The sequence below is a fragment of the Acanthisitta chloris genome, unplaced genomic scaffold (assembly GCF_000695815.1).
Source record: "Acanthisitta chloris isolate BGI_N310 unplaced genomic scaffold, ASM69581v1 scaffold5720, whole genome shotgun sequence".
In the NCBI taxonomy this organism is placed as follows: domain Eukaryota; kingdom Metazoa; phylum Chordata; class Aves; order Passeriformes; family Acanthisittidae; genus Acanthisitta; species Acanthisitta chloris.
Window position 1 is genome coordinate 10,825 of NW_008650948.1, and position 10,642 is coordinate 21,466.

Genomic DNA, 10,642 nt, shown 5'->3' on the forward strand with positions numbered 1-10,642 from the left:
GGAGTAACAGTAGCATTAGTGAGGGGGATTAACCGTGTAAGGAAAACAAGGAGTGCTATCAGACTTGGATCTTAGTTTGATTGCACGTATGAAAGCTGAACTAATTCCATTCATTTTCATGGCATGTCACTGGAGTAAAATAATGTTAATTGGGCCCATATAATACCTAATGGGGAAGAAAATATGTATTACAGGTAAGAATTATTCTGTTTGCTCTGTTCACCCACACAATATTCTCCTGTTGATCTCCACAGATCGGGAAACTGTACAGTGAACTGGATATGGCAAAAATGAACGTGAGAGTCATGTCATCAATATTAAAAGAAAATGCTCCTGGCTCTGAAAATCCAGATGATATGAATCTTTTACAGGTATTTCATAATTCATTGATAGGGCATATTGTTTTGGTTAAGGGTGATTTTAAAATATGTTGCTTCCTTTCCTTTAACATCTGGATTCAGATTGCCAAATGGAATCCAACAACAGGTTTAGGTCTCTGGTTTTGCTCATGTTTCTTTTGTTTCCTTCACCTTCCTCTGACATCAAGATAGTCAGGAAAGGACAATACAGCTTACAATGCAAATTGAAGCTCTAGGGAATTCCAAGGGCAAAGGAATTTCATAATGGAGCGTTCTCTGTTAAGCATGTTCTGTCAAACAGCCCCGAGAACATTCCAGTTGATCACAGTTGCCTTGTGGGAAAGAGATGATGACACAGTCCTGCTCTCATATCCGTCCTGGAGTTTGCAGTGCTCTCTTTATTATTACCAATCCCTCAGAGGAAGGCTGAAGGCCAGTGCAGAATGTGAAGCCTTGGTTTTAGGTGTGTGACCTCAAAGATTAGGGAGCTTGCTCTGCCATGGATAGGTCCACACACTCTCAAAGTGTAGCCTGAAGGAAGTGTATTGCAATAGTCCAGTTTAGATCTGACAGTGAACGTGTAATGTTCCTTCTGTGATGTCATTTCTTCCACTTCTCATGCTGTATTTTCTGTTTTAGAGATTAGAAGTGGAGGCATTACTTTAGCCTTTCAATAGACCTATGCCAGTGGTCATTTTTCTGTTTCATATTGTCTGCAACCATTTAAAAAGCTTTTATCACACCCTTCTGTTTCTAAGCTTATCTCCAAAGTTCCATGGTGAGGAAGCATTTTTGGCAATTTTACAGCATTAAATGTTTTGGAGAACTGATGTAATTTTTGCAAACCTTGAGTGCACTCCTTCTGCCCAGTGCAGAAATCTTCCTTTGCAAGTCACCCTTGCTGACTGCCATGGAGAGCACAGTGGTTTAACATGTTGGGTCACCTTTGTCCAGTCCATGACAAGGGAAGTGTTTCTGGTTGGGAAACAGGCAAAGTGTGTCATTCTTTTCCTGTCTCCTGCTGTGGCCCTGCTGCACGTGGGTGCACAGATTCGGTTGCCCACAGTAAACCAGTGGATTCTTACTGACACTCCCAGTAATAAAATTGTTGGCAAAAGGTTGAGCACAGGGTGTGGAGTTCCCATATGTGGGAGAGTGACTGAAAACTCATTCCTTTGACTGTTGTTCTTTCCATTCTTTTTCCCCTGTGCACTTAGAGGTATAAAGCATTAGGCATGGCCAGTCTGTTCCTGGAACAGTGTTTAATGTTCTCTTTTGTTTATGGCACTACCTGGATGCTTGGATTAAGCTTTTGTTGTCAGAGAAAAAGGAGCTGCTGTTTAGGTTTTGGGTAAATTGGAGAGGTTAATTTCAGTCCTGATTACCTGGATTCAATAAAAGTGTAACAGGGTGAACTTGATCACTGCAACATGTTTTCGGTTCTCTGTCTTCATTAGTGGCCAGGCTCCTCCCGTTCTCCACCCTGTTTGGGACAGGGCTTGAGATACCAGATCTCACTTGAAATAATGTGCAGGGCAATAACAGTAGTTAAAGAATACCTCAGCATCAGCCAAGAACAGAAACAAACTTTTGTACTGGACAGTGAATAGACAAACTAGATGGACATGCAGGAAGTTGGGTCCAGATCAGCAGCTGGTAAGAATTAGCACAAATGTATTGGAATCACTGGGGGTTGTTATTCCAGCTGGTAGTCCTTCAATGTAAAACTGCAGGTTTTTAAAACAGGAGAGTGCATGAGGAGCAAAGCCTGGCAAATCCGTGCCTGAAATGAGTGTCTCAATTTCCTTCTCTATGAGCATTGATACTTGCAAAGGAGCTACTCTGCCTGTGAAATGGAGCCATAAGAAATGCACATTTTTTTAAATGCAGATCAGGTAGTAAAGTGTGGAGTCAGGTTTTAAATGTAATTACAGGCATTAAGCTGAATACATTTTTTGTGTATTTTATCCTGGGCTGTGAAGATAACAGTACTGAAAGGTACAGTACTCTGTAATCAGGTTTGGCAAAGGGGTACCAAATTTCTTTTTACATAAATAATTTATTTCCAGGAAGTATATTTTTTGAGAAAAAAAATCACTTTGAAAATAATCCCAGAGCAATTTCTCAATAGCAGTGTGCAAATAGAGTCATTTTCCCACTCCTTTTTTTGTTTCCTTGAGCAGAGCCAGCCAGCATTTGCAAATGCAGTGGAGGGAAAAAAATGTTGGCTGAGCTGAAGTTCCTGTTGCTAAAGAATTTGTTTCTTTGAACATGCAAAATCTGCAGAGGAGAGTAATATAAACAAACTGTCTTCCATTTCAGCTGGCAATAATGGAAAATTCTGCTCAATAAACTCTCCTAGTTCTCCTATCAGCTGATTCTGTAAGGTTTGTGTTACTTTCTCAGAAGTGCATTCAGACTTCCCCACGTAGAAGAATAGTTAGAGCTAGAGACTTGAGTCTCAGAGCACTTCTGACCTTCAGACTACTATTGTCTTTTCTTCAAGCAGACGTTGAACAGGATTAAATCCAAGTATCCTGCTGAGTTTAATCAACTTCAAGCAGGATCAAATCACGTTTGCTTTACATCACCCAGAGGGATCTTTGTTATTTTGCAGTTTGTAATTTAGACTTTAGAGACAAATATGTCTTTAGAAATGAAGGTGGGTGAAGAGGTAGGGATTGGGTAGAAGTGGTGGCAGTGAGGGGAGGGGTTGTGAACCTGCATTGCAGAGATCAGATGTGAACATTATGCTCTTTGCAGTGTTGGGAACATGTGTGGTTTGTGTGAATTAAGGACCTGTGAGTCTGCAGTGCTTGATGTCTTACCCTTCGTGTCCAGAACTGAAAAACCACAGTTAAAATTTATTTAGTTATTTATTTTCTTCCCTTGCCTTGGGCAGAAACTATATAAAACCTGTCGGATGATGCAGGAGAGGATCATGGAGTTGTTGGTGACAGTGGAGAACGAAGATGTGATAGTTGAGTTAATACAAGTAAATGAAGATCTGAACAATGTCCTCCTGGGACATGAAAGGTAAGTACAGGGGCTCTGTCCTCATGTCTGGAGTCCTAACTGGATAAGTGCACTTAATGGACAGATGGTGTTGTGATTAAGTGATGGACACTTAATGGACACTAAGTGCTGGACTATGCCTAGAGTTGATTCTCCACATGGAGACAGATTTTATCCTTAAGTCTAGGAAAGAAACATGATTTCAGAAAGAGAAAATTATGTATTTGCTTTCTTCTAAACCCTTCAGAAACAGTTCAGGAAGGTAGTTAGAAAACCATTAGAATGGGGTAAAACAAGTTTACAGCATAGACAGGAAATCAGATGGAGTCACACAAAAATCACTTTGGAATGTGACATTCCTTTTTGGTAGTGCCCCAGTGAATTTGTCATCGGTCTACTACAAAAACTTTGCTACTGGTGGTGGTCCTTACCTCTGTTAAGTGTCTGTGCTTCCAGGAAAGAACCTTGTTCTCCTTCCTAAACAGCTCTGACAGCTTTACTGCAGGAGTTGGCCAGGGAGCAGCATTCTGCCTCATTGCACGCCTAAGAGAGTCTCTTGCTGTTCTCAGCTGGATTGAAACACACTGTTCTGCTTGTCTTACAGCAGAAAATGTTTCTTTCTTTCACACATGAAAGCACTGCAGTGCTCCCATTGACATCCTGGGTGTTTGCTGTTACGGCATTGGCAGCATGACTAGATGCTAGAAAAACTGAAATCAATTATAAACTCAAAATTCCAGTGTTATCCCCCAAAATATCACGTTATACTCATCAACAGTATTCTGATTTAATAGGAGCTGCCCCTCCATTGTAAGCAGCTGATCAATTCCATGGCTAGGAAATGTTCTAGAGATCATTATGCATCAAGTGCTGTGGTTCATAATTAAATTTAGCAGATTTATAGAATTTAGTCATCTTTTCTTTTTAATCCTCATCTGAATGCTGCACTGAAAATATCAGTACTTCTTCCAAGTGTCACAGCACAAACTTTGGGCCTAGTCCTGACGATATTTAGTTCATTTGCCCTTAAATCTCATGTCTACAGAAGTGTTGGTGTATTTTACAGCAACTTCCTTGACAGAACTGTGTGGTCACTTCTTGCTTTAGGAAGTTTTTAATTTAAATAAGCAAAAAAGGAATTCTTTTCAGCTCTTGTAAACCCACTGAAGTCAGATATGGACTTCCATTTTTGTTACAACTGATGAGTATTGGCAAAGCCAAGAAGCTCTTGAATTGTGAGTAGTAGCTTGTGGGTATAATTCATAAATTCCTCTTGAAAGACTTGAAAGGAGCAATTAATTTGCCATGATGAAACTGGACAGAAAACTAATGCATTCTAGTACTATAACATTATGATTTTTATATAATGAATCTTCCTAGGTTCATATCCATTGCACTTTAGAGCTGATAAGTATGAAAACATATTTGGTTAATTTGGATCATCTGAACAATGAGATGTGTAAAGGGCAAACTGACTTGAACGAGCTGCATCTTTTTCACACTCTTTTGAGGCCAAGTCATGCTGCATTCTCTGCTTCTGATTATTAATGTAGAATCCAAATTAAATCTGGAGCAATCTCAGTTGTGCAACAAAGAGCCTCATGTGTGTAACTGTGCCTCCCTCTAGTGGCTCTGCAGCTCCTCAGTTCTTCCTGGATTTCGCATAAATATTCTGTGTTCTGCAGTCGAAAAGGTTTATAATTCTGTTCCTCTGTGCATCTGTACTCCCTCTCTCTCTGTCTCACTAGTTTAGTAGCCCCGAAGAGCAGATGCAGTTGTATAGACAGTCTCATGTCCGTAGCACTTCAGGCTCTTAGTGCTGAGTCTGTGACCTTCTGGATGCTGAATGTCACTTAGGGGGCTCCTCTGCACCCACAGGAGCACTGTTAGCACTCCTAATACACACACATTTATACAGGTAGATTTTTTTTTGTTCCCTTTTCTTCAACAAATATTTAAAATGCCTGAACTAATGAGAGGGATTTGTGCCAGCACAGGGCTGTAGTTCATCCTGGCAGGGCAGGAGGGAATGCAAACAGCTCTGAGGACAGAAGAGCCAGGGACTCAGCTGGAAGAGTGTTCTGGTCAGAAGGAGGCAGATTTGGCACAGTGCATGTTCAGCACCTGTGTGGGGTGAAGAGAGGCAAAGCATTGTCAGCTGTGCCTTGGGTTTGTTTTGGAATAGATGGCTGTGTCCAGGAGTGAGCCCCGGAACAAAGCAGGTGATGTTAGTGTAGGTGATCCAAGGACCACAGCCCTGGGGAGGAGTCACACTGCCTGTGCAGAGACCAGTGCCCCAGACACAGCACCCATAGTGCTTGTTTGGTGCCTCTGGAGTCCTTGGATAATCCAACTTTGTTTATAACTGTTTTCATATTCATCTGAATGACATGACAGAAATGTGAGAATGAACATTTAACTCTGCAACTTCAACAGGTTCTCTCGAAACAGAGTTCGTTTTCTGGAGAACCAGAGGATACAGCGTGAACGTGCAGAGGTAATGATGGGTGGACTCATGAACTGCAGGACTGTAAACATTCCTCTTGCTTTTCATTGTGAAAAGTAACGTTGGATACATGCAGGATTTTATTCTCTAGTTGGGAGGTACAGGAGACAAGAGACTGATACTAGTTACTGGTTTGCTGAAGTCTGACTTGCAGAATTTCATGTAACTAAAGGAGCAAATAATGTCAAATCTAAGCTGGAAGCTTGGGCAGGAGAAATGAGAGAGGGATCTATCCAAATGCTGGTTTATTACCTCTCCAGCTAAGCAAATTATCTGCCATACACAAAATGAGAAACCATAATGTTTCTTTTCATTAGTTCTCTGTTAAGCATTTACAGACTGAAATACTGTTGCACTATCAGAATTCACTGTCACTAATATGTTTTTTTTTCCTGAGTCAAAGCTTTTTCTGAGTTGAGAATAATGGTTTGCAGCAAACCTTTAATGACTATCCTTTATTGATTGATAATTATGGTTGCTAATTATATTGCCCAATGTAGTTTTGCACATGTTTCAGCTTCTGCTGAGCCATAATTGTGTAGTCAGCTAGGACTCAACATGAAAATGCACAGTGAATGCTGAAATACAGCTGCAATTATTAAAAAAATGGTAGAAAATTACCTTGTTTTCCTTGAAAAGCCACTATTGCTACATTCTGGTTATGTGGGTGGATGGTTTTGTTTGATGGATGTTGGTATTTAATAGCCCAAATGGTGCAGTCTGTGCATTTTTGTATTATTCAGGAGTCTCCAAGTTTAAAATGCATCATATTTATTTATTTATTTATTTTTCATCTGGTGTGACCAAACCTGCATGATTCAAATGTGGTTTTATTAAAATCTTTGGCTACATGTTGTTTAATTACAACATATTCACAGGAGGAGTGAAGGGAACCCTTGAACATTTCCCATCCAGAACAGGACTGAAAAAAATCAGTCTCCTAAGTATGTATCAAATCTCAGTAACGTGAATAAGTAGCATGAAAATAATTGCACGTAATGAAACAGAGAATCAGTACCAAACCTGTGTCTAAGCAAGCTCACAAAGGCTTTTTAGAATGGAGTCCTTTCTATTTGCTACTCCAGAGTTGTTTTTCTGTATTTTTTGAACCACCAACCTTGCTGAAATTGATCTTTCCTGGAAAGCATTTTTGTTTCATTAGCTATTTATCACACACAAGTCCTGGTCTTCTCTCATACTTGGCAGTTTTTCATGTTATGATATTAAAAGTTGATATTCTGTGAAAATGGTGATTTATTTAAAACTATACAAGTTCTTTTAAAACAAAACCAACCCACAAATAACTTACTCTTTCTCAAATGTTAAGCAGTACAGGAAACAGCCATCTGCTCCCTCAAGTGACCTACTTGACCTCTCCATAGATTCTCCATCCCCTGTGCCGGCAGTGGTGCAAACTGACTCTGCAGTGTCTCCTTCAGGCCTCAGTAAGTGATGAATGCTCCTTTCCCAGCCAGTCTGGTTTCCCAAAATAAACCAACAAGAGCTTAGAACCATAGAATTTAGGGGTTGGAATGGACCTTACAGATCATCCAGTCCCAACCCCCTGCCCTGGACAGGGACAACTCCTCACTAGATCAGGTTGCTCAAGGCTCATCCAGCCTGACCTTGAACACTGCCAGGGTTGGGGCAGCAACCACATCCCTGGGCAACCTGGGACAGTGTCTCACCACCCTCACAGGGAAAAACCTTTTTCTCACATCCAACCTAGACATTCCCTCCTTCAGTTTGAACCCATTTTCCCTTGTCCTGTCACTGCAGTTCCTAACAAAAGAGTCCCTCTCTGACTCCCTGTAGCCCCTTCGGGTATTGAAAAGTTGCTATGAGGGGATGATTCAAGAAGTTCCTTGTAAGAAAGAAAATATAGTTACTCCTTACCTTTAAGGATGTTCCTTAAATCTTCCTAAAAAGAGAACTGATGTGTGTACATAGGAGAAAAATGTAAGGTAGTGTAAGGTTCCCTGTAATTTGTTTGCAGTGGAAGCAATAATCTTTTCCCCCTGTTATGTAGATTTGAGCAGTAGAACATGCTCTGTTTTCTGATCCAGTGAGGTCTGTAAAACAGTCTGGTAGGTTTGGAAGAAAGAAACACAGATAGTCTTTTCTCATCCCCTCTTCATGCACGGAGATTTTTCAGGAGGCACTTGGTGTTTAAAAAGACTTGGCTTCAGGAACCCTGAACTGTTGTTTGCAGGAGCTCCTCTTTTATCCACTCTGGGGAAGTCCATGTACTGAATTCAAAGGTGTGAATGTCCTGCCAGGAATAAATGCCTAGAATTCCATTTTAATCTCTTAGAAATAGTGAAAAGAGTTTCAAGTGGTATCTACCACATAGAGCACTGCTGATGTTGTTCTGACATCTTCAGCAGATAAATATCTTGTATCCAACACTTTGCAGAGTTAGTAGCATTTTGATTTTCATGTGATGAACAGCAATTCATTTCAGACTCTTTATGGCCCTTCCAAACAGAACTTTACTCTTCCAGTGTTCAAAGTACAAGTAACTAACATTTGCTTAATAATGTTTACATGATCGTTAATTATTGCTTTGAATTTCAGATTCCATATCTGCACACCCTGAAGATAAAAACAGGCATCATCCATCAGTTTATCCACAGTTGGAGTCAACAACTCCTACAAAAGCTCAGCAATCCCTGTGAGTAGTCCCTTAGCAAGGAATGGGAACAGAGAGCAGATCCTCTGAGGTGTCAGTACTCTGTAGTTCATCTAATGAGTACAGAAAGCTCTGAGAGCACGGATTTATTACTTTTACACATTAGTCCAATAAAACAGGTGAAAACTACCTGTGTGCTAGACATTGCTTAACAGGGTTAAAAATACACCACTATTGCAGCACTGCTTAGTCATAGACACAAATGTATCTTGACAGGCAAAACATACTTGAAATACCTATGAATTTGTTTGAATGCTGCAGTGACAGGGAGAAATGTGAATTGCACAGGTCATAAAGAGTTCAAGCTGGGAGAGGTGTCCTTGTATCCTGACCTATGTGAATGGGGCACTGCCCCACCTGCCTGTGCTGCTCTCAGCTGTGTCATACAGGAAAGACAGACCAGCAGAAAAAAACCATAATAATAATAATAATAATATAGAGTTTGGTTTCTTAGTTACTTTGGTTGTATTTCTCTCTCCTAGGTTTGCAACTGAAGCACAAAACAATAGTGTAAGCAACCCAGCTGGACATACATATAACAATGTGAGTAATACTCATGTTCAGAATAATCATTCTTGTCTGGCAGCTGTCAAAATGAGAACTGTTTCTACCTGCCCTGACTGCTGTCCAAACGGGACACAAAGATCTGCTCTGTGGCCCTTCTCCACACATCAGGGCACACTGCACTTGATGACCAGGTCAGCTTTCCTCTATTGATATCACAGATGCTAATATGAAAGGATATTTCCATGGGTGCAGCACAATCCCAGGGGAGTTGCTCTGTTATTTGTGAGTAATTTGTTGCTGTGTGAAGTTGAGGTATCTTTCTGTTGCCATTATGTTACTCTGGTGCATTTCCTACCTCAAATAAGATATTTTATTTAAGAAAAAAAGAAGACCAAAAAAACCCACAAAAATGCAACCCAGCAATAAAATCAAATACTTAAAACCCATGTACAGGGTAGGATAAATGTTCTGCTGCAGAGAAAAGACCAATGAGAGAAGGAATGCAAAGAATATGAAGGGGCTTCAAGGTGATGTGATAAATTTGCATGCTGTTCTGTGGTAGGCAGTACAAACAGAGAAGATGAGCAGCAGCCCCCAAACACATGCATTGTTCTTATTTTAAACTGCAAATAAAAGCAGATCTTTCAGTCTGTGTAGTGCAACAAATGGCACAGAAGTAACTTGTACAAATGTCCTATAGATAACACTAAAAGATGCTTTGAAGTTTGTGTGGAGAATGCAGATTAAGTGGATTGCTAACTGTTGACCTCTGACTTTTACCTGGATTAGTCTGAGAGTAAAGAGAAGTCAGTAGTTATATAAGTTAAGTCAAACCAGTTCTCCTAGCACAATCTGTTCATGCATTGTTTTGTTTAATGTCCTTAGCTGCCAACTCTCCTAAGCCCAGTGCCTCTGCACCCAGTAAACCTGCAGGCTGGACAGACTACACCATTGAATGGACCATCACCAGCAGGTAATAACCACTGCAGGTCACCTGTTTCATGGAGATACATTTTTCCTGTGAGAGCTTAAGGGCTGTGGAACATAATAGCTGTTAAAGAGCAGCAACAGCAACAAGCTCTCATATTGCTCATGACTTCTCTTAGGCATCTAAAGCTGGATCCAGGGCAGCTAATCTGCTGCTTTCAGGAAGATGTAAAAAGTAACATGCAGCAAACATGGTTTTCATTCACATTTAAATCTGGGTATGTCTGCCTGTCTTTATTCTTCAGCTGCATCAAAGAACAAGTCACAATCATCTCATTACTACGAGATAATGGAATTTGATCCTTTGGCTCCCACTGAGTAAGTAACTTTCATAGAATACAGTTAATATAAAATACATAGAATACACATAATAATACATATATTATATATATGTATATATGTATATAAAATAATGTAATACATAGTTTAGTAGGTACAGTTTTCTTAGGTGCCAAAACCAGGTCTTTGTCTCAGGAGTGAGATAACAGACCACACCACTTAGGCTGAGTTAACTGACCAAATGGATCACTGATGTAAATGACAGTGGCTGCAGTTTGTCCATTATCTCCAATATTT

The 10,642-nt window shown here is 40.3% G+C and overlaps 1 protein-coding gene across 1 annotated transcript in view; it reads left to right on the forward strand.

The window, feature by feature from the left end:
* The window catches only part of TOM1L1 (target of myb1 (chicken)-like 1), a gene marked incomplete at its 5' end in the record, with an annotated part of 19,763 nt that overhangs the window by 8,301 nt on the left and 820 nt on the right, over positions 1–10,642 (forward strand). The window contains 8 exons of the mRNA XM_009070930.1: positions 255–371; positions 3,262–3,395; positions 5,811–5,871; positions 7,208–7,325; positions 8,458–8,554; positions 9,055–9,115; positions 9,965–10,052; positions 10,312–10,384. Of these exons, the coding sequence (XP_009069178.1) occupies positions 255–371; positions 3,262–3,395; positions 5,811–5,871; positions 7,208–7,325; positions 8,458–8,554; positions 9,055–9,115; positions 9,965–10,052; positions 10,312–10,384 (749 nt within the window). The remainder of the gene's footprint in view (positions 1–254; positions 372–3,261; positions 3,396–5,810; positions 5,872–7,207; positions 7,326–8,457; positions 8,555–9,054; positions 9,116–9,964; positions 10,053–10,311; positions 10,385–10,642) is intronic.